This window comes from Ambystoma mexicanum, chromosome 4p, assembly GCF_040938575.1.
Source record: "Ambystoma mexicanum isolate Mex_15411 chromosome 4p, UKY_AmexF1_1, whole genome shotgun sequence".
Classification (NCBI taxonomy): Eukaryota; Metazoa; Chordata; class Amphibia; order Caudata; family Ambystomatidae; genus Ambystoma; species Ambystoma mexicanum.
In genome coordinates this window covers 354,202,942-354,227,520 of record NC_090927.1, presented here as the reverse complement: position 1 = coordinate 354,227,520, position 24,579 = coordinate 354,202,942, and the positions used below count along the sequence as shown (strand labels likewise).

General features: G+C 48.0%; 1 protein-coding gene across 7 annotated transcripts in view; it reads right to left on the bottom strand.

Moving 5' to 3' along the window:
* Positions 1-24,579, bottom strand: part of PUM2 (pumilio RNA binding family member 2) — a 2,101,998-nt gene that overhangs the window by 672,923 nt on the left and 1,404,496 nt on the right. For all 7 annotated transcript variants that reach the window (XM_069605904.1, XM_069605906.1, XM_069605907.1 and 4 more), the window contains one exon: positions 1,310-1,439. In XM_069605904.1, the coding sequence (XP_069462005.1) occupies positions 1,310-1,439 (130 nt within the window). The remainder of the gene's footprint in view (positions 1-1,309; positions 1,440-24,579) is intronic.

Sequence of the window (24,579 nt, the reverse complement as noted above, 5' to 3'; positions counted from 1 at the left end):
ATGAACAGTCCCCAGGGACAATACTTAAGTTGTCCTACATAGATTAAGCTTCTATGAAGCATTCGTGTGCATTCCTGTGGAAATTCTGTCTCTTGTTTGGAAAACGTTTTCCTTTTAAAAATGTCTTTGCCACATTCCTGTCTGGATGGCCTGGGTTTTTGGCAGTATCTTTAGGCGCCAAACATGTGTGGCGAGACCGGTGCTGGAGGCTGACCCTGAATTATGGAAAACCATGGAAAAGTGCTTAGCATATTTTTGGCTTGAGCAAGTTGGCGAATACGGATGGCCGTATGCATGCATCTACCTGAAAGACAGAGGTTTGTGGTTTGATCATGTGTGTGTCTTGTGAGTGGCATAGCATGGGACCCTCAAGAACTAAACTGAAGGCTTGCTTCATGAATTCATATTATGTCATACTTGCAGTTGCAGAAATTTGCCACAGGGTGGCAGTAGACAGCTATGACAGATCTGTCCTTTAGGAATATACAATTCAGGCAAATCTGGGGCAGATGCACTTTTTTTCTAAGTTGACATCTCACACGCTTTGAAATCTAGGACGTGACGTTTATACTCCTCTAAAACCTCATACTGTGGGCTTCTTTTTGTAATCCCTCAGGCTAGGCACCAGATTCAGGTTAGTGGTAGAAACGCTGCCGCTTCCTTGATTCACAGACATCATATGCATTTGAATAAAATAAGCTGTCCAACCCTTGCAACATTCCATCATTTTGGCCAAGAAAATAAAAACACCCTGCAAAAAAATAAGCTCTTGAAATAACTGATGTGTTCACCGTTTTCACAGTAGCTGCAAACCTCTGCTATGATGGTAGACTAATTCGACAGACACGTTTCATCGAAATGCTGAAAAAAAACTCCCTCATATGCCTTTATCCAGTTCCTGATAAAGCAGTCACCTATCTGTGAATGAAAAGATGCGAGCAGGTGAAGGCGCGAGTGCAGTCACCAAAAGAGGCACATAGTTTCAGATGAGATCAACTCCTGTGCTTTAATTTCAGGCGCACTTGACATTAACAGAGCAAGGCATTGAGAGGCCATATCACTGGCAAAAACATCCTGAATAATTAGGCATTCAAATGATAGGTAAATATAGGAGGATGCTACATCTGAGTACTTAAAGGCTGCACTGTAATTGCGGGCCACATGGCAGAGGGAAGGGACACATACATGTTTAGGTATAGCACATACTTATTCGTACCATGCTTAAGGTTGTGCGATTCCCAAATGCTAGTAATGCAAGGAGATGAGATGGACATAAGAGTACTGAGGTTGAATGAAATTGCATACGTACCTCAAAGAACTTCTGAATCACGTAGTTTCCGAACACATCAGTCATTAATTGATACGCTGCTTGTAGAATCTCATTAAATACCATTTGGCGCTCAGCTGGGGTCGCTCGTTCTAATTTTTGTTGTATGAATCTAGAAACGTGCGACAGTTAAGTAAAACAAAATACGAATATCCTATAATACAATTTTTTCCTGCATTAAAAACAAAGTACATCCAAATACAATAAGATGAAAGATACAGAAACAAGAAAAACCTTACTTACCTTTAAGAACAGTTCTGCAGCATTTTGCGCTTGCAAATAGTGAAATGCTCGGAACAGTTCCAGTTGTTAAAAATGCAGATAAAGGAAAAAAACGGTTTCAGAGTGTGCAGATGATAGACCCGACTCCTGGACTTTTGCCCGACAACTAGCGAGAGGTCAGGCCCTGGCACCACCCGAGAAGTTATCAGATTCCAGAGACACAGAAAATGAAGGCGTATGTGTCGCCGTGAAACTATGATTATGCCAACACTAAAGAATTAGTAGGTTAGCAACATTTTCCTTCTCCAGCTTTGGAACATTCAGATTCTTAAGCAGCATCCGTAAATACACAAACATCACAGGGAAGAGGAAGGCCAAAACTCCACTTATAGAGGTTATGCAACACTGCTTGTACAACCTTCGCCTCCTTCCTACCTTGTATGTCTAGCCAACAGTGTGTGGCTATAGTCTGGCTCAGATGGCGATCGGGCAAAATTCCTGCAGCATTACCACCATCACTGCTACAGTGAAAGACATTGCACTAATCGAGTAGACAAAAGATCTGACCGCTAGAAGAATGTTCACATTCTTATGGTAGTATGTGATCGCAGCTAAAACGCATCTTTGTACTCCTTGCTTGGAAAATGAAAGTTACTCAATGTAGTGACTAGAGAATTTTTTTTTTTTTTTTTAAGATCAATTCCCCATAGTTCTTAATCCCCTTTCCTCCATATTTGTGGGCTTCCACCAACATGGGGACGGTAACGGAACCTTTGGCAGTGATAAATTGACCTTCCCATTTAAATATAGAAAAAAGTGCAGAGGCACAGTCCCGGCCGTGTGAACGCTCCCAAGACCCCACCCTGCAGCGCCTCATCTCAGTCCCCTTTTAACACATCGGACGCTTTAATACCTGGCTGTGTGACTATTTTAGCCCCTGGCATGCAAGCAGGGGAAGGTGGGTGGAACACATGGAGGAAAGGGGACTAGGAGCACTCCAGTCACTACAGTGAGTATAACTTTACTTACTCATCCGTCCCATCCCCTTTCCTCCATCCTTGTGGGTGATTCCACCGAACACAACCATTGGCTGGAGCACTGACAACCTGCCTCATATTTAAAGGGATAGTCCAGTAAAAAAATGTATTTAAAAAATAGATAGGCAACATTAAAAAAAAAAAAAATACTAGCACTTTTTTTTTTTTAAACTTCCTCTGTAAAATTTTGAGCTATACAAGCTCAAAATTCGCAAAAGCAAGCACATGGGCGCATCCATTTTGGGAAATGGATGCCCGCCTGTGCTGGCTTTTGCTTTTGCGGCACTAATGAAGGAAAAGCCAGCCAGCTGTAGTAAACAAAAGCTACCGCTAGGTGGCTTTTCCTTCATTGGTGGGGTACGCAGAGGACGGGGACCGGAGACCAGAGCAGGAAAGCTGCAGCTGAATCTCGGTAAGTGCTATTTATTTAAAAAAAAATATATAAGCACTAGCTGCGGTTTTTTTTCTAAGTTTTCCGGGCTGGAGGAGCCCGGAAAACTTAGAAATAAAACCGCAGCTTTAAAAACGTTGTATTTATGTTTGCGGTCGATTTTGAAGCCAACGCAAACATAAATACAACGTTGTGTTTGAAAACGCTGCGTTTTTTCTTTCCGAGTTTCTCAGGCTCCTCTGGCTCGGAGGAGCCTGAGAAACTCGGAAAGAAAAACCGCAGCGTTTTCAAACACAACCGTGTTGTGTTTCTGCCTGCTGTGGCTATCACTTTGGGTCTCCGGTGCTCCCGTGTTTACATGCCGCGGTGTTTCTGCCTACAGCTGATTTCCCATTTGGGGCTCTCGGGCTCCCCACGGGGGACCCGAGAGCCCCAAATGGGAAATGCTAAATGCTGCAGTGTTTCTGCCTAAATCTGATTTCCCATTTGGGGCTCTCGGGCTCCCCACGGGGGACCCGAGAGCCCCAAATGGGAAATGCTAAATGCTGCAGTGTTTCTGCCTAAATCTGCTTTCCCATTTGGGGCTCTCGGGCCCCCGAGAGCCCCAAATGGGAAAGCAGATTTAGGCAGACACACAACCGCGTTGTGTTTCTGCCTGCCTTGGCTTTCACTTTGGGTCTCCGGTGCTCCCCTGGGGGAGCACCGGAGACCCAAAGTGATAGCCACAGCAGGCAGAAACACAACGCGGTTGTGTTTGAAAACGCTGCGGTTTTTCTTTCCGAGTTTCTCAGGCTCCTCCGAGCCAGAGAAACTCGCTTCAAAAGCTACCGCAAACATAAATACAACGTTTTTAAAGCTGCGGTTTTATTATTAGGCTCCTCCAGCCCGAAAAACTTAGAAAATAAAACGCAGCTAGTGCTTATTTTTTAAAAAAAATAAATAGCACTTACCGAGATTCAGCTGCAGCTTTCCTGCTCTGGTCTCCGGTCCCCGTCCTCCGCGTACAGCACCAATGAAGGAAAAGCCACCCAGCGGTAGCTTTTGTTTACTACAGCTGGCTGGCTTTTCCTTCATTAGTGCCGCAAAAGCCAGCACAGGCGGGCATCCATTTCACAAAATGGATGTGCCCATGTGCTTGCTTTTGCGAATTTTGAGTTTGAATAGCTCAAAATGTTACATAGGAAGTTTAAAAAAAAAAATACTAGCACTTTTTTTTTATGTTGCCTATCTATTTTTTAAATACATTTTTTTACTGGACTATCCCTTTAAGAAGCAAAAAGGTTCTTTAAAACCGCCTGACTGAACTCTGCATCCTGAGAAAAGTGCTTACAGAACGCAGTGAGTGGCCCTCGTAGCAGCCCTACTGATGACATCCCAAGAAACATGTGTCTGAAAGGTGACCGCCGTAGCCATTGCTCTGCCCCATTGGGCATGGATCCCCACAGGAACCGGCTTACCCATGGCCGCATACGCCTCCGAAAGGGCCTGGACCATCCCCAAAGGGCAATAGAAGCTTTGGAAGCCAGGGTGCCTTGAGACGAGCCCCCAAAATGGATGGACAAAGCCTCAGACTTCTTGAGGGGTTTCGTCCGGGAGAGACAGAAATTTAGCACTCTCTTTAGGTCCAAGGAACTCAATGCCCTTTCAGCCTCCAACTGAGGGTTCAGAAAGAACACCGGGAAGCACATTTCCTGATTCGAATGGAATGGACCACCTTGGGCAAGAAGTTTGGATGAGTGCGCAAGATGACCTTGTGGTTATGGGAAGTGGTGAAGGGCTTGAACAACGGCAGAGCCTGCAGCTTGCTGACCCTGTGCGCCGAAGTGAGGGCCACCAACAGCACTGCCCTGAGTCACCAGCCTGATGTCCACCGAGGCCATCGGTCCAAAGGGCTTGCACTGCAAAGTCACAAGAACCATACTGAGGTTCCAGACCACGTGCAGCCTATGGACCGGAATAAAGAGCCTGCACAACCCCTTGAGGTGAGCCTTAACCATTCCGTTGGCCGCTGAAAAATCATGCTTGGGGTAATTCCTGTAGGCCCCAATGGCCACCAAATAGGTGCAGCAGGTTTCGACCGGAATGCCAGAACGAGCCAGAAGTGCAGAAAATGCCAGCACGCTGTCTATGGAGCAGGTGAGGGGGTTCAGCCCCTTGTTGTGAGCCCAGTAGCAGAACCTAGTCCACTCGCTCTTATACTGAGATTGTGTAGACTGCCTCCTGTAGAATATCCCAGTTGTCCGAGAATTGGGCATGGTGGAGTCTCAGCCAGGTCAATAGGGCCACCCTGGCCAGGTCTGGCACTCCACTGCCCGCCCTGTTGTGTCAGGAAGCTCCTGCTGGGCATCAGGAGATGGACTAGCCCCTGGGAGCACAATTTCAGCAGATCTGAGAGCCAAGCCCTCGACGGCCAGTGCGGGGGCAAAGCAGGATAAGGCTGCAGTCCACCGAGGTTCGGAATTTGCAGAGAGTCCGCTGAAGCAAAGGAAAAAGGAAACGCATAGCACCTGTGGCCGTGCCAACAGAGCTGGAAGGCGACCCCCAGAGAACCCTCACCCTGTCCTTCTCAAGAAGCAAACCTAGGGCACTTGGAATTCAGAGGAGATGCGAGTAAGTCCAGATCTGAAAACCCCCATCTCTGGAACAGGGGCAACAAACAGTTGATGTGTAACTTTCATTCGTAGGTGTTGAACCCCAGGCGGATGTGTTGGTCCGCTTCTGCACTGTTGTCCTCCTGGGGATGGACCAAGGCGATCCATATCCCCTCTGAGAAGGACCATTACCAAATTCACACCACCTCCATGCACAGGAGGGGGAAAACAAGTGCCACCCTGCTTGTTCAAGTAGAACAGTGTTGTGGAATTGTTGGTCCTGACCAGAACGACCTTGTCCCAGATGAGTGGCAGATAGGCCCAGAGAGCCATGCCCACCGCTGTGAGCTCGAGCAGATTGATATGCAGGAGGGCCTCCATCCTGACCATGAATCAAGCAGCCCTCCAGAGTAGCCCCCCCAACAGCCCAAAAGGGAGGAATCCATTGTCACCACAAGAGTGGGCTTTGGAAGGATGAAGGGGGCTCCTACTGCAACAAAGCAGTCCAACCGCCACCAGGGAAGACGGGATAGGAATTCGGTTTGACTGCGATCCTGTTTCTTGGTCCAAGTTGACTGCAAGGTGGAACTGGAGTCGTCTCATCTTGAGGCGGGCATGCCGAACTGTGAGCACGCAGGATGCCATCAGGCCCAGAAGCTGCTGTAACCACCATGCTGAGGTGGTCGAGTTGGCCAGAAAGTGCCTTATCGCCTTGCGGAGGGACAGGAGCCTCTCGGACGTGGGGAACACTGCTGCACGGCCGTGTCCCAGAGCACTACAAGGAACACCAGCTACTGGGTGGAAGTCATCTGCAACTTCTGCCGGTTGAGGGAGAACCCCAGTTGGTGCAGAACATCCACTGGTCGTTGGCAGGAAAGCACCACCCCTACGGGCGAGCTGGCCCTCGCCAGTCATCCAAATAGGGGTATAAGTGATCCAGGCAGAGACCAGCCACCACATTCATCAGCTTCGTGAACACATGATGGGCCGAAATGAGGCCAAATGGTTGGACCTTGTACTGGAAGTGATGTTGACTTGACGTGGGGTCCTGGTGACAAATTTGTTAAGGGAAAGACGATTGTTCACGGCTCTGTGACCGTGAAAACTGAAAGCGTGCACGCATTTAGGCACTGGTCGGGCGCCAGGCACTCCAGAAAGAGCGCATTGGGGTCTGAGGCCAGGAATGAATGATTGTAGGATGCGCTTCTCGTGAAGTATTCTGCAGCCAACATGCACTGGGAGATGCAATGCACCAAAAGGAGGTAAAGAAAATAAAAAAAACAGAACGGGGAGCATGTGGAAATCTGAAAAAAGTTCCTGCGCCTGGCTGCCAGATCCGACACCATCTTTGCAGGACAAAGGACTGAGGTGAGTGTTAGGGAGAATTCTCAAAAATGTGCCAATTCCCTTCACCATAGAGTCCCCCAGCAACTTTGCTGGATTTTGAGGACTTGATTTTTTTTTTTACCTGGAAAGAGTGTGAGCCTTTTTTCCCCACTCATGTATTTTGATGTATGTTTTACTCTTGTGTTCTTGGATTATGGAGTTTTAAGGTAACTCCATAGGTATCTTTTCATGTATGTTACACAGCACCCTCAGTGCATTGACACAGGGTGTCTTTTTTAGTCTTCCCAAAGGTTTAAATACCTTCTCTGGGACTGACTGTTTCCCAGAGAATGTAAGGTTAAATTGACTTTACTAGTCTTTTTAAATTCCTAGACCCAGCACACACTATCTTCCTATAGAGTGCTGGAGGGGTTACCTAGTATCCCCTGGGTTTAAATACTCATACAGCAGTCAAATGGTCTATCGAAATGGCTGGTGGTAGTGGTTTTACAACAAACTGCCATGAGTTTTCCCGACCGCGAACATGGGTAGCTTAAAATCGCGGGAGCCATATTTTACCAAGATGGCGCCTTAAGACGCCTTGTTTAAACAGGTCCCGGTCTTCTTTTTTTACCATTTCATTTTGGAAAGGTCCTTCTAGAGTTTGTCTCTGCGTGCCAAACTAGGTGTCTGGGGTGGGCAGGAAGTGAGGGAGGTGCCCGAAACTCCCTGTGCTTAGTCCCCTAGGAAACCCACATTTTTCTCCTCAAAAATGGACCATATATGAATGGATTACCTCGACAGAAATAGTTTTCGAACATTTGAAGGAAATATTCACAACTGCTCCCATTTTGAGTCTCGTTCATCCTAACCTACCCTATCCGATAGAAGCAGATGCATCCATCCACGCCATGGAAGTCTTGTTACTGCAAACGTTTCCTGAAACCAAAAGACCCTCTGTGTTGGCATACCAATCTTGTACTTGCAATCCTGCTGAGAAGAACTACAGTATTTTCAATAAGGAACTACTGGCAATTGAAGACTCTGGTTACGTGGAGAAACCCATCAGAAAAAGCTGGCCACACCATTATAGATCACAGGAATTTGGGATTCTTAAAAGCTGCCAAAGCAGTAAACCAGAGAGAACAGATGGGATTAATTTATATTCCTGTTTCGATTTCAGAGTGATGTTTTAAGCGGGACTCCAGAATACCAAAGTAGACGACCTCACTCAAGCCTACAAATAGGGCAATGAAGACACAGAAGGAATATAATTTTTTCCACCCAAGAAAGTAAATCGTCCTGTCTCGGTCCATTCTGCCAGTTTATGAAGAACCTCTCAAAGGGATGTAAACCCCAGAGACAAAGAAACATTTCTTAGATTCACACCCTTTTAGGCTTGCCTGTGGGCTGCAGCCAGAATCCAGAGAAGCGCTGAGTTAATCACTACGCTAAATCTTCAGTTTGGAATGTCTGAGCATGCCACCAGCAGGCGTCTCCATCCTGGGACTGTTTTCTGCATTTCTGCTGCTTCTTTTGTTCACCCGGTATATCATACTCCAAAATAACGCCCTTAGATGCGCCCTGACTCTCCCGCACAAGGCCCACATCTCCGCTGCCAGGAAGGAATATCAATGGCTTCCCATCCGTGACAGAATAAAACTTCGAGCATTCGTCATCACACACAAATGCCTTTATCTGACAGCACCACGCTATCAGACAAATTTAAGAGACAGAACTCTACTAGACCCAGCAGATCTCCTTACCTACACCAACTCAACATCCCTAGGTTCAACCTAAAATCAGCAGGGGGAGCTAGCTTTCCTGTGCTAGCAGCCAAAGCCTGGAATGCACTACCGATGACTATCAGAGTGGACATTTCATTCTGATATTTCCGATCCAAGGTAAAGGAACTACTCACATCTCAGCAATAGACTGTCGTCGACACCTAGCACAGCACCCGTCTTATTTGCATCTTATGCTGCCTGTGTATCAAAGATGTGACGCAGGTATTCTGTAACTAATTTATGCCTCGTCAAGGACCAACTTCTAACCCGGTCCCTCACACTATCCTTTGTATAGTTTCATCTGCCTTCACATTGTATGTGCAACCTTCTGTAACCACTGTTGATCCGAATGATAAAGCGCCCAGTTACCCCAGGGTTCGGCTGCGCTATACAAATAAACAAACTAAATGAACTAAACCCTGCTATTAGGAGGCGTGATTGGCTGGCTGACTGTCCGGCAAGGACAGCAACCCTGCTGGGTGAGTGGCAGCTAGGCTGGAATGAAAGCGAGAAAACGGTTTGCTTTCCAGCCCAAGAGACTAACAAGTTACTTGGTAACGTAATTTCGATGGGATGTTCCTCCGACGTATTCCACATCTATGCCAGTAATCACCACAACTGTGCTGCTTCGGAAAATTTTCGGCGTCTGCGTCGATGACGTCTTTATGCCCTTTCGAGGACCTCCTCCGACGGCACCAGATATTATATGTAGGACGCACGACGCCCGTAGCCTCAGTTGTAGTTTTTTCCCCAGAACGTGTGGCACCAATCTTCTGCCAGTATGACTACAGAAAGCCTTGCGGAAACAGAAGCTGCAATCGCATAAGAAATTCTGTAGAGGGGCCGGCTGGGAGGGTGCGATGTGGAATACGTCGGAGGAACATCCCATCGAAAGAACGTTAGCAGGTAAGAAAGTAACTTGTTCTTCGAAGGCATTGTGTCCTCCGACGTATTCCACATCTATGACAGAGTCCCAAAGAAGAACCAACATATGGAGGTGGGAAAAGAATGTAGATATTTAAGAATGCCCAATCAAATTGCAGAAAATAGGACAGCCTTACCCAAAGGCTAAATCTTGCCCATGGATAGAATCCAGGGAGTAGAGTCTTACAAAAGTATGGACAGAGGCCCATGTGGCTACTTCACAGATATTACGAATGGGAACACACCTCTGCAGAGCAGTAGAGGCAGCCACACCCCAAGTAGAATGGGCCCGTAATCCTACCGGAGGGTCCTTTCCCGCCAAACGGTAGCATTCAGAGATTGACAAGATGATCCAACGGGACAAGGTCTGCTTAGAACAGCTTGACCTAAACGCCTTCCAGCGTATCCAACAAAGAGCTGATCGTCCACTCTGACCCGGGAAATGCGCGAGATGTAGAAACTTAAAGCTCTCCTAGGATCCAACTTATGGGGCCTCTCCTCTTCCTTACCAGGATGCGGAGGAGGATAGAACGCCGGAAGAACTACCTTCTGGCTCAAATGAAATTCCGACACAACCTTCGGAAGAAAAGAAGGACGAACCCTAAGGACAACCCAGTCCTTATGGAACACAGTGAAGGGTGGTTTGGCAGAAAGTACCTGCAACTCACTCACTCACTCTGCATGCGGAAGTAACCACAAGAAATACAGTTTTAAAGGTTAACAGTCTCAATGGACAAGAGTGTAAGGGCTCAAACGGAGCTCCCATGAGGAACTTTAAAACCAAATTCAAATCCCATCCCGGCACCTGGAAAGGCGACGGTGGAAACACATGAGTTAGCCCTTTCAGAAACTGAGAAATCAAAGGGATTTTAAAATAAGAACACTCCTCAGACAAGCGCTTAAATATGGACAGCGCCGCCAGGTACCCCTTAATGGTACCCCACTTGCAGGCCCTTGTGGGCTAACGAAAGCAAAAAAGACAGAACCACAGGAATGGCACATGAAAAAGGATCCACATTCTGTACCCTGCCCCAGTCGCAGAACTTTCTCCAACGGCAACGGTACAGGGACTTTGTTGTGGGGCGTCTTGCTAAAAGCAACACCTCCATCATGTCTTCTGGGAGGTCCCAATCCTTATACCTCAACCTTCCAGATACCAAGCATGAAGGCTGAGAGACTAAACCTCCGGATGGAGAACCCGACCACCCTCCCGTGAGAGCAGATCGTCTCGGTAGGGAAGACGGCATCGAGGGAAGACGGCATCGAGGGCAGATGGACATGTCGAGAAGGTCCGGGTACCACGCTCTCCTGGGCCATGACGGAGCAACGAGGATCAATCGGGAACCAAACCTCCGTAACCTCTGCAACACTTGTGGAATGACGGGGACTGAAGGAAACGCGTACAGGAGTGGGAAGGACCACTCCACTACGAACACGTCCCCTAAGGCTCCTCTTGGAGGAAATTCCCGCGAGGAGAATCTTTCGCACTTCCGGTTGACACTGGTGGCGAAGAGATCCACGTGTGGGGTCCCCCAAAGGGCAAAGACCTCCAAGAGAACTTCCTGAGCCAGCTCCCACTCGTGAGAGACTGTTCTGTCTGCTCAGAGCGTCTGCCGCCTCGTTTTCATCTCTGGCCAGATGAACTGCCGAGATCGAAATTTCCTGCTGCATGGCCAAGAACCAGAGCTGCATCGTCTCTCTGCACAGTGGGAGAGACCCTGCCCCCCCCCTTTTTGTTGAGGTGATGCATGGCCGCTGTATTGTCCGTCAGAATCAGGACATTCTTCCCCCGCACAGATGGCAGAAAAGCCTTCAGGGCTAGCCTGACGGCCCGCAGCTCCAACAGTTTGATATGGAGTCTGGACTCCAACGGAGACCAACGACCGCTGACTGTTAATTCGTTGACATGAGCTCCCCATACCGTGAGGGATGCGTCCGTCACAATCGTCACCTCCGGCCAGGGTAGCCAAAATGGAGCCCCCTTCATTAGATTGCCTTCGACAGCCCACCACAGAAGATCCTGGGCGACCGAGGGCAGCACATGAATGGGAGCCGACATCCTGCCGGAGGACCGCGACAACTGCATCTTGAGAGCCCATCTGCAACCTGGCCTCTGGCACCAGTAGAATGCAGGATGCCATGAGGCCGAGCAACCTCAAGAACTTGAACGCCGGGAGACTCTGGGCATGTTGAAACTTGTGCACCATCTGCAGAATGTGATGGGCCCTCACCTGGGGAGACGAACACAGCCCCAGGGATGTGTTGAGCACTGCTCCAATGTACTGGAGCCGCTGGGTAGGTGTCAAGTGGTACTTCTTTAAGTTGAGGGAGAAGCCCAGCCTGTGAATTAGCAGGTGACTGACAGATGATCCAGGACTTGCTCTGGAGAGCGCGCCCTGATCAACCAATCGTCCAGGTAGGGGTAGACGTGAATCCCCCCTTTCCTGAGATATACTGCCACCACCGCCATGAGCTTGGTGAAGACCCTCGGGGCGGAGGTCAATCCGAACGGCAGGACCCAAAACTGAAAATGAGAGTCGCCAACCGCAAACCTCAGGTACTTCTTGTACTTGGGATGAATCGGCACATGAAAGTAAGCATCCTTGAGGTCGAGAGACACCAACCAGTCCTGAAGTTGAAGGGCCTGGAGGACTTGAGAGAGGGTAACCATCACAAACTTGTCCTTCCTGAAGAGTTTGTTCAAACCACGCAAGTCCATGATGGGTCTCAATCCCCCGTCTTTTTTCGAGACCAAAAAATATGGGGAATACCATCCCTTGTTCCTCTCTGCTACATGCACCAGTTCTAGGACGCCTTTCTCCAGCAGGGATTTGATTTCCTGCACAAGGAGCGGATCCGGACCCTTCAAAGAGAGCTTCCCTGGTGGATTGTCGTGAGGCCTCTGCCGGAAAGGAAGACAGTAGCCGTGGGCTATGATCTCCAGAACCCACACATCTGAAGTAATGGCACGCCATTCTACAAGATGCTGCGCCAGCCTTCCCCTAACCGGCGAACCATGGGACATGGCCTCATGACTGAGCTGAAGCGGCTGCGGCAGTGCCTGAGGGCAAAGAGGCAACTGCCCGAGTGGCTTTGGCACCTCGTTTACCATCTCTGGTACTCCTACGTTGGCCCCTTTGACTGGCAGCTCCCCTCGATCTACCAAAGGAAGAGTAGTATCGAAAGCAACCTCCCCTCCATTGCTGTCCCCTAGGATGAAAAGGCAGAGGTTGACGTACTGCAGCGCTCAACGACTTCGCTGCAGCTTTGGAGGTCTGCAACCTCTCAAGGCTCTCGTCAGCCTTGCTGCCAAAAAGATGGTCACCATCAAAGGGCATGTTGAGAAGCCAGGACTGTACATCAGGAGCAAACCCTGACTTCCGCAACCATGCAAACATGTGCATCACGGTGCTCGTCGCCATGGACCGGCTGACACAGTCTGCAACATCCAGATTCGAGTGAACGGATTTACACATGGCATCCTTGCCATCTTTAACGAGGGCACGAAAACCATCCCGTTCCTGCCCTTCGGGAATATTTTCAGCCGCCAAAGATACACAATTCCACAGAGTGTGAGTGAATCTTGCAAGGGCACAAACGGAGTTGGCAGCTTTTAAAGCCATAACCCCAGAAGAAAATACCTTCTTTGCCCAACCGGCAAAGTGTTTGTCGTCCCCATCAGGAAGGATTGTAGGGTACGACGCCTGCTTCGCTGGGGCCGTAACTGCCTGTACCACCAAACTCTCCGGAGTGGGGTGCATGGACAAGTAGCAGGGGTTGCCACTGGCTGGACGGTATTTTTTTGGTAATGACTTATTTTCTGCCGGAAGACTCTCCGGAGAAGTCCAAGCCACTGCAACCCTTCCTTGTAAGGCCATATGAAATGGCAACACCGGGCCAGTGGGTGGACCTTGGTCAAGGATATCGGTCAGGTCATCCTGCAGAAAATCCACAGGTGGATCAGACCACCCCAAATACTCCATTATCCTCGACATGAGGCGCCTGTACGAGGAGTCAGCATGTGCACCAGGCTCAGGCTTGCCAAACTCAACCTCCAGGGAGGTATCAAGACCACTTGCGTCATGTAAAGATTGACAAAGGTCTTCCAATTGGCTATGACCAGACAACAGGTCATCAGGAACCTCAGGAGGAAGAAACCCCTCCCCATTTGACCCTTCATCCACCTCAGAGATGTAATCCAAAGGCTGGAATAAATCCCTGGATGAGGTTACAGAAAAAGGCTCAAACACAGGCCTCACTGACTTATTCAGGGCCTTCGTCAGTGTTTCCAACGGTCTCCAGGGCACCTCCGATAAAGCCACCTCAAAAGGCGTCGAGGGCGTCGACAACGGCTTCGAGGCCGGAGCCCAGAGCGTATCCTTCGACAGCCTCGCCGTCGATGACTTCCTCGGAGGCGGAGCCTCGAGAGAGTCCCTCGACGGACATGGCACTGACGGCATCGATGCCTTCTTAGAAGGCCTCACAGTCTCCAACAGTCTTGAGGTCGTCGAGGACCGGGACCTGGAGCGAGCATGGCTAGAGCGATCTACCTTGCCCGATCAGGACCTCGACGGCTCCCGATGATCGCGACGACCACCCGAGCCCGAAGGTGTGCAAGCGGTGGCCCTAGCGCGTTCCTTGCCGGCTTCTCTCAAGGGCGCGGACGGAACGGAGCCCTGCAATTCGAAAATCGACATCTCCTTACGAAATGCGTCCCATTCCGCCGGAGTTGAATGCTAGCTGGGACAAGCTACCCGCCGTCCGGACGAGGAAGGCGACAGGTAACGGCGCTTCTGCCAGTGCCTAGAAGAGGCAGAGGAATGGCGGGAACCACTCCGGGACCGTGACTCCCTGGACTTACGCTGACGCGGACAGTCGCCCCTCGAATCGTCGGTCAAAAGCCCTGCGGATTTCGACTTGGGGGTTTGGAAACCCTACCTAAAGAAAGCTTCTTTCGCTCCCGCAAGGCCTTCGACGTTAAAGACTGCCATTCGCCGCAGTCATCGGTAGCGTGGTGCTCGCTGAGGCACCAAAGGCAGACGTCGTGCGGGTCCGTAAGCGACATCTTGGAACTGCAGCCGCGACACTTCTTGAAGCCCGACCTCGGGGTAGAAGAAGGCAGCGACATAATTCGCACAAGAAACCAAGAACGAAGAACTGATTCAACAGGTAGAATAACCAAGGCGCGCCGAGATTCCAAAGCGAACACGTTTGCGGAAAAAAGGAACTGATGCTACGGGCGTCGTGTGTCCTACATACAACATCTGGTGACGTCGGCTGTCGGAGGAGGTCCTCGAAGGGGCGTATCGACGTCCTCAACACAGAAAATTATTCCGAAGCAGCACAGCTGTGGTGATTACTGTCATACGGTCATAGATGTGGAATATGTCGGAGGACACAATCTCTTCGAATTGTCTTTTAGAGTCGACCACTGGAACGAAAGAACCGAAGACGAGCTGGAAGAGGACGGCTGCTGCAACTCCTTGACTGTTGGTTTGCTAGTGAAGCCCTGCTGCAGGTCCGAATTGCCAAGTTCCCCTCGACAGAGAAGCCCCCTCAAGGATGACTTCTTCCTTTGAGTTGGTGGGACCAATCTACTCATAAGCCACCTGGATACCATTCTTGAAGCTGGTTAGGATTAACCAGGGGGAAGGACACCGGCTTGTGTGCTTGATGAACTGCTACTCGAAATGATGTGACTCCATTTTGTCTGCGTTTTCCGACGATCCTGTGCAGTGCAGGAGTCCCACCCCCACCCCCCCCCCCCCCCCGACATCCTCCCTCTTGTCCCCACGACTGAGGCTCAGGAACAGTGAGATCTGCATGCAGGAACCAATGTCTTCAGCTGTATCTTTTGCTTCATACTAAGGTACTGTGCCAAACTGATCGAGAGAAGGCTTCTCTTGCGATGAAAGTTCATGGAACTTTCCCAACTTGCAGGCCTAATCCGCTTGTGACTTAAAATATGATTATTTTTCGTACAAACTACTTCTGAGAACTTTGGCAAAGACTTTACAGTTTACTTCGACAACTGCTCTTTCCTATCCAAGACACTAGTCCATTGATTTTGGCCTAGACCCATTGAACTGAATCGAGTCCTCTAGTGAACTATAACTATTTGCACTGCCCAAGAAAGTATTTGTGAACTAGTCTGCTAACTTGTACCTTTTTACTCCCATTGAAAGGAACTGAAATGCCATGTTGCTCCTATTTCAGGGGAGCCTAATTTGTTCAGAAACTTATTGGTGCCTAATTTGTTCAGAAACATATTGGTTTGCTACTGAAGTGTGTTTGTGTATAATATTAAGATGCCTCCTTCTAGTGAATGTTTTCTAAATGATTGTGTACGAAATTAATACGTGTTTTACCAAGAAACCTTGAGTGTAAGTGTCTACTTGAACCACTGTGATTGTAAGACCTCTGTGTAATCTCTTGTACTGCTCACACTCCCTCTTGAGGTAAGCCTGGCTGCTCAGCTCGCTACCACAAACTGTAGTACAGACTTATACCAAAGGTTGGTTTTTGCTTATACCTGTAGTCCTAATTGTATGTGGTGGTCCCAGAGGGTAATGCATGCAATTCTGCCTAACAGTGAGGCACCGGAGGGTGGGATCTTGGGGGCGTGCCCCCACGCGCTAGGCTAAATTTAAAGGGGAAGCTCATTTTTTCACCGCCAAAGGTTCCGGTACCATGTTGGGGGACGCCTACAAGAAGGGAGTAAAGGGGACAGGACATATGAGTAAGTAAAGTTCTCAAAGCTAGCCTGAATGCTCACAGAGCTAGCAGGTTGATATGTAACCTGGTCTCTGCCAAGAAAATCCTGCTGTCAGATCTCTCTGGAGAGAAACCCAGCCTTCCAGGTAAGCATCAGAGACTATTGTAGCCTATGGCCAAGGTATCTAAAGGGTACCTTGTCTTCAGGTTGCCCTGCTGGGCCCACCATGAAAGATCCTGTGTGACACGTGACTTGAAGCAGGTCTAACTTGTAGCCCAACAACTGGGACCTCTGGAAATAAAGGTGCCTTTGCAATAACACCATCCACAGCCACGCCTGCAGCACTAGAAAAAGTCAGGCAGTCATCAGTACCAAAAGGCCATAAAAAGGCTGAATCTGTTAGAAAGCCTGCGTTCTGGAACATTTTGAACATCTGAAGAATGCTCGAGACTCCATCTTAGGGAGGAAAAGCCTTTGAGCGATAATTTAGGATCACTCGGATGAACTGGAGCTCTTAAGGCGTCACCTGTGGCTTCTTGAGGTTCAGGAAGGACATGCCGTAAAGGTGGCAAGTGCATTGAAGAGGACAACAGCTGCTCAGTGAAAAAGCTCTGATGAGCCAATCAACGTGTATTTTCTCCCTCCTGAGACAAGCTGCCACCACTGAAACAGCTTTGTGAAGAACCTTGGGGCGGAGGTCAGACCAAAAGAACGTACTCAAAACTAGTAGTGAACATTACCAATCACCAAGCTTAGGTACTCCATGTGCTTTGGATGGACAGACACATTGAAATGAGCATCCTTAAGGTCTAGGGACAACAGCCAACCCTGAAAGTCTAGGGCCCGAAGGATATGAGCCAGCGTCACTATCTTGAACCTGTCCTTCCTCACAAATGTGTTTAGGCGTCTGATGTTCAGGATAGAACGAACACCTGGTCCTTTTTGGGAGCTAACATGTTTGTAGAATACCACCCTCCTCCTTTCAACACCTGGACTCACCGAGAGGTTCCTGCGCAGGCACAAGGAAAGATGATTAAGGCCTCTCCCATCCAGGATGCCAGCTTATTTCCGGGTGAAGTTTAAACATGGGGCAAATAGTTGGCTCCACCGGTATGTCAAGTTTGTGGGGTTCGGGGGGGGGGGGGAGTCCTTTCTGTAAAGAAACCTCCTCGGGTTGTGTGGATAGCCGTCTTGGAAAATGCAGTGTACTATCTGGTCTTCAAAGGCGGTGAGAGGGAGAGATGCAGGCCGCCATACATTTAACCACTAGGAGAGGACAGCTGCTCAGAGGACGGTTGGAGATCAATGAGTTAAGAGAAAGGCAACCAACTAACGAAACCCAGGAAGTTCGAACACAAGGGTCAAAGTGAGGCAGGGAGTAAGGAAGACGGGAAGACAAGAGTGAAGCAGGACAAAGAATTCTACGATGAAGGAAAACGCACAGTATCTTACAGCCAGCAGGACTGAAGCATTACAATTTGGCTGGTGATAGTCCTTCACCCCTTTATGCTTCCATGTCTGTTACAGCATGTTGTCGGCCATATTGTGAAAGGAAACCAGGGGCCGCCACCTTGGAATAAGCTAGGCTGTCACACACGGTTCTGTTTGGGGATGTACTGCTTTAAGAGATCTCAGAGGAATGGAACAGAGAATCCTAGTGTAAGTAGCAAGACGCCCACCAAGTTGCAGAAAGGCCTTCTCCGGCTGGAAAGGTAGAAGGATGGCCAACAAAGGACAGGCCAGCTTGAACCAGACTTAAAACATGAAGAGGGCCATTTTGAGTATATGGTCCCCTTTATCGCGGCTGTGGAAGCAGCCCAAGTTAATCCATCCAAAAAGTAATGACTGCTATCAGTCTGTTCAGAGGATGGCAGGAAAGTACCAAAAATGCTTCTTAGAAAAACAAAGATAAGGAGATATAAAGTGTTCTCACAGCACTCCAGATAGGAATGTCTGTGCTGCAAACAGTACAACACCATGGTCATGAAAGAGATACACACTCCTGCATTAGTGGATCTAGGAACTCACCAGTCAACCCAAAACATCCTTGCAAAGGGGATCATAGAGGTCCCTTTCAGCAGACCAAATGGGTGGGTACGGCTGGCTTAGGAAAAGCATGAGCCAAACCTTAGGGGAGAGGCCTCCCCACACTTCAAACCATACAAGGGTCCAGTGATGTCAGAACAAAAAGCACAAAGGGAGTGAGAAAGCCTCCATCACCTTCAAAGTCAATGAAAAGAAAAACTGAGTCCAGCAGTAGGGCTGAGTCTATCAGGATAGAGTGTAAGATTTGCAAAAGTAAATCCCACAAACAGCAACACTTCAAGATGATGTGGTTGGCCATCAGACACCAAATGCAAAAGTTGAGGAGCTAGGTATTCAACATATTTAAAGTGCAGTCCCTGCATGGTCGGAATTCCAAGTCGTTGGTAGAACCCATCATGATAATGTTGGAGTTAGCAAAAACATTCTGTAAGGAGAAGAGTGATTCTGATACAGCACGCTGACTATACAGAAGAAAGAAACTGGGAGCGTGCTGTGCCCTATATATAAACTGGGCCAAGCAGTGGACTCCCAGATTCTGATATAAGCACATCTCAACCTTTCTGGTGGAAACCTTCGAGTACCAGCTGCCGCTGTGTGGGATAGATCTAAAATAAGGAATCTCTGGGAGGTGAAAAATAATATTAGAGATGGATCCTAGAAGATGGAGAAAGTCAGCTAAGCCGATTCCAAATATTCGGAGGACAAAGAAGGGCCGCGAAGCATCAGAATCCAGTACCAAGATGAAGACAACGAAGCAGGTGACCGAGTAGGGTTCAAAGGAACAGGAGAGGTGGCGAGGACTGGTTTCCCAATACCCATCTGGAAAACACCAAGGTCTGGAAACTAAAGTGGTAAAACAGGAAGGCTGCGATAAAATGGCACAGGGACATCTGAAGAAGGAAGAACCAGCCAAATACTGTAGGAGGACCAGGAAGAGGAACAAGATAGCCCAGAAAGTATGTCCAGGAGCCAAAAGCCCAAAACAGCAGCTATGGTGATGAAAAGATCCTAGCCAGCATGGTCAAACTCAGTCTCAAAATTGCAGCAGCTTTTCAGTACCATAATCCTCATGCAAGCAAGTGGTTCCGGGAAACGTTTCTTCAATTGGGGATCCAATTGAATAGCTTTCCAATTTTTCTGGTGACTTTGACTTGAGTATTTAAGAATATGCAATAAGGGGATTGAGTTTGTTCTAGGTTTCTTTCTCAGTAAGTTGATCCAATCACAGTTCAATGCTTTTTTACATGCATTATTGAATATTTATTGTCAGAAAATAATGTTTCATCGTCCTACTCTCAATGTGGAATGGCTCTGAATTTTTAATGATTGTTCTAAGCCTTAAAGATTGGTTGTACGTTAACTGGCCGTTAGATGTTTCGTTTTTTTTAATTAAATGACAATGTATCTCTTTCATAACCAAATTACCTAAAATATAATGTGTTTGAATGTTTGACGTTTTTGAAAAAAGTGAAAAAAATAGAAATTGATTTTTAAAAATGTTTGACTCATCACTTGATTAGGTGTGCAGGGGATACTAATATACTGCATAACTGGTCTGAAACAGACTAAAACACAACAGAGGGTGCAGAGCTTGGCTCAGAGTGAGGCCATTTGTGAACAATAACCATTTGCAGGCCTTCCACATGGTTGGCAAAGGGATGACCCAAAAAAAAAATGGCTGAGAGCGGGTATTAGAAAAAAAACATGTTAGTGCCCAAATGGCTACCAATAAGGTACATTGGGGTTCCTAATGCAGTACATCTGCTTGTAGCCTCCTTCATAAAATCCATGTAGGATGTTATAACCCTGGGCCCATTGGCGATCATAGGGCTGTATAATAAAAATAAATAAAAATTAAAACTTTTTAAAAAAAGGTTGTCGTGGCAAGTGGACTGCAGTAGAAGGCCCCCTCAGCAAAAAAGTTTGTGGATCTGCTAAGATCACATGCTATGCATAGATTAGCAAAAAGTGTCTGGAGAAGGTGGTGGTTTGTGAGAAAGTACAGCAGCAAATGGATGCTTTGGCACTGCTTGTCCCACCTTTGAGTCTGCTTTAGAATGTGTTTCAATGCAGTAATGCCGATTAAAGGTATGTATAGAACTCCATGTAGCTGCTTTGCAAATGGCGTCTAGAGGGGTGTTTGCAATAAAAGCCAAAGTAGCTCCTGTACCTCTGGTAGAGTGAGCTCTTGGTGTGAAAGGCAGAGTTTTCTATGATAGGGAAAAGCATACAGCTCTGCTACTCCCTACCTATCTAGAGATGGCCTTCTTTGAATGTGATTACCTTTCCTGCCAAGAGCTATGGAGACACCGTTTTATTTATTTTTTAAACATTTTTATTAATTCCAACAAAACAATACAAACCAAACAGGAAGTGCATATATATCAACAGATCCATTATACATTTTACATCAAGTCACTGCTTCCCCTGCCCCTCCCCCCAGTCCGTGCCTGACCATCTTCACATTCCGTAACTGCATCCTGTGGCAGATTCTCACCCTCCGTGGGTTCATCTGGGTCCGGAATTGACCCAAACAGCTCTGCTATTAGCGCTTTCCAGGCCATCAGGGACTCTGTCCCCTCCAATCCCCCAGCACTGCTCGCTTCTTGCCATACCATAGTTTCTGCCTCCGGCCATTTCTGCCAGTCTTTCCACCACACCTCTACCCTTGGTCTATGACATGTCTTCCATCCCATGGCTATTCTTCTCTTCGCCAGCACATATGCCAAATCTTTCAGTTTGCTCACATGCTTTAGTTTCTTAGATCTTGGGAACCCCCCTAACAAACAAGCCCACGCCGTATCCACTACGATCTTGACCTCCTTCTCGGCCAGTTTCCGTTCCACATCACTCCACAAGCCTGCAATGACCGGGCACGGCCAGAACATATGTACCATGCCCACATTCTCCTCATCACACTTGGGGCATGTCTGCCGTCCCACATTCGCAAACCTCGATATCCTCTGGGGTGTCATATATGCCCTGTGCGTGATATACAGTTGTATCTGTTTCAACCTAGCATTTCTGGAAACCTTCTTATGATACCCTTGTACCCGTTCCCACATCCTATCTTCCATCGGAGTCCCCACTTCCGTTTCCCAATCCAATCTCAGCTGGGTGATCTCTTTCCCCACTTTGAGCATCAGCAACTCATAATCTAGATATCTTGTGTCCCCCTTCCGCTATGTCGTAGATCATATCTAAAGTGGCATCTGGTTCTCCCTCTAGCACGGTTTCAGGCCACATTTTCTTAACTCTCTGCACCGTTCTATGGTAAGCAATATACTGGCACGAATGCAACCCAGATGCATCCCGCAACCCCTCAAAGGCAATGATTGAGCCCTCCTGCCAAATATCTCCCATGGTTGCTAGCCCTACCTGCTCCCAGTGGTTTCTGATTATCTTTCTTAGCTGTTCATCCGCCCCCGTTAATGTAACCAGTGGTATCTGCGGAGAGCATGGAGATGGGTTCTCCATCATCTTGCACGCTCTACGCCACATCTTCCACCCCAGCAACATCATCATGGGACACCCTTTCAGTTCTGCCCTGGGTACCCACATCATTTCTTTCAAATAAAAGGGTGTACAATCCTGCCCAAACAACCTCGATTCAGAGGTCTCTTCATCAGAAAGCCATTAACTATGGAGACACAGTTGATCTGTTTTTCTAAGCGCTTTCTTTTTCTTTACATTTGTACAAAACCGCCCTCCTTCCATCCAGTGTATCGAGGTTTTTCTCAGCTGAGTTTGAAGGATTTTGAAAGAAAGCAGGCGGTTCAATGTCTTGGTTCACATGGAACGTGGATATGAATTTCGGTGAAAACCTATGCTGTGTTCTTAGAACCAACTTGTCTTTGTGGATAACAAAGTGTCTTGCACTGAAGAGTCCTGCAATGACAAAGCTTGTAGCTCACCAACCCTTCTTATGGAGGTGATGGCTACTAGAAAAAAGCTGCCTGTGCATGTTAGGTGCTGGAGGCTGCATTTGTGCATAGGCTCGAAGGGAGGACCCATGAGCTTTGAGAGCACCACATCGAGATCCCAAAAATGGGGGGGTAAAGTGTGTCTACTCCCTCCATGAAAGCCTTAACAGGAACTTTTCACCAGGACACCTTGTTTTGTGAAGTGGTGTACGCTGACTAAGCCGCAAGGTGAACCTTGATTGGCCAAAGTCTAGTAAATTGAGCATGTTGTAGTGAAGAATGTGTGAAGGAGTACATTCAATAGGGTGTATATCCTTTCATCAGCACAATTTAACAAATATTTTCCATTGTAGCAGTGCCTGGTGTTAGGTTTGAGTGCCTCCTTGAGGATTTCCATATCACTTTGAGGTAATTTTAAATGTCCAAACTCTATGACTTCAGGAGCCAAGCTGCCAAGTTCATAGACTGAGGATGTGGGTGGAACATTACCTGCCCGCCCCCCCCCCACCCTCTGTGCTGGGATAGCATGTTGTAGGGGCACAAAAGCTTGATTGGCTCGCACATCGCCAGTTTGAGTAGATGTGGAAACCAAGATTGTCTCTCCGAGACACCAGGATTAGACTTGCTTGTTCCTGGTGCACTATCCTGCTGAAAAGTGGTGTTGGTGGAAAAGCGAAAGCAAATTTACATGACCAGCTCAACCACAGGGCGTTCCCCTTGAATTTGGGTTGGGGAAACCTGGATGCGTAGTCTGGGCATTGTGTTTAGACTTATGGCGAACAAGTCTAAAGAAGGACAACCGCAGAGGGAGAAGAAATGGTCTAGAATTTCTCTGTTGAGTTGCCACTCATGTTCCTCAGGTAGCCGAATTTTGCGTAGAGAGTCTGCTAGAGAATTGAGTTCCCCTGGAACGTGTTCAGGCACTAGGAACATGTTCCACTTGAGTGCCCACTTCCACATTTTCTGGGATAGCCTGATACTTGGAGAGTATGTGCCTCCCTGCTCGTTTATGTAGAACATAGCAGTGGTGTTGCCTGAGGACTTGCACTGTTTGGCCTGTCAGATGTAGTTGGAAAGCTTGCAGGGCTTTGAGCACCGCCAGTAGTTCTAGAAGGTTGATGCGGTTTTGGGCTGTGATCTGTGTCCACAGTCCATGCGCTGTGTGTTACAGGTGGTGAGCACCCATCCGGAGAGTGAGGCGTCTGTTATAACTATCGCGTCTATTGGAGGATTGTGAAAGGGTTTTCCTTTTAACAGATTTTCCTTTGACCACCAGCAGAGTGCTAGTGTTAGCGAAACAACCACTAGTTCGTCCCACTGACCGCTTGCGTGAGACCACCGTTTCCCTAACCACTCTTGCTTCGGCGCATGCGCAATCGTAAGTGGAACCAGATAAATGCATGAATCCATTATCCTGAGCAGGCACATTGCTTTGCGTATGGTTATTTGGCGACCAGACAGATAATTAGGTATTTGCAGCAGTATATTTTGAACTCTTGTTTGAGAGGAAGACTAGCCCCTCTTCTGTTTTTATGATAGCTCCTAGGAGTTGTTGGCTTGGAACAAGGCTTGATTTCTTTTTCTCTGATTGAGAATCCCAATTGGAACAGAAGGTTGATTGTTCTTTGGGTATTTCGCTTGCAAATGTTGGAGGAATCCAATGTTATCAGCCAGTCATTCAGATTGGGTAACACCGGGATTGATTGTCTGCATAAATGCACCACCACTACCGCCAATACCTTGGTGAATAACCTTGGAGCAGAGGCTATGCCGAAGGGTGGCACCTTGAACTGATAGTGCTCATTTGCTAACATTGAAATATGAAAGTATGCATCTTTCATGTCAAATGTTGCCATGTAGTCCCCTTGCTTAAGCAGTGGGATTACTTTTTGTAGCGTTGTCATGCACATTTCTGTGGCTTGACATATGTGTTTGCAGGGCGCAGGTCTAGGGCAGGACGCATTGTAAGGTCTTACTTTGGCACAAGGACATTGAATAGATACCCTTGTTTACCTGCTTTGCCGGGACAATAACTATGGCGTCCTTTTCTAGCAGTGCTTTGACCTCTTCCAGTAGAATGCACTGTTCCTCCTGGGTTCTTTGTCTTGGTGGTTGGTTGGGCAGTGTTTGTATGAGTTCTATATAATAGCCTTCCACTGTGGTGGAAAGCACCCACTTGTCTGACGTGATAGCCACCCATGTGTGGGTAAAATGACAAATCTGACCTCCTACTGGCGAAGAATGGGAGGGGCACTGGAGCGGGTGGTCATTGCTTTGGTGGGGTGGTGTT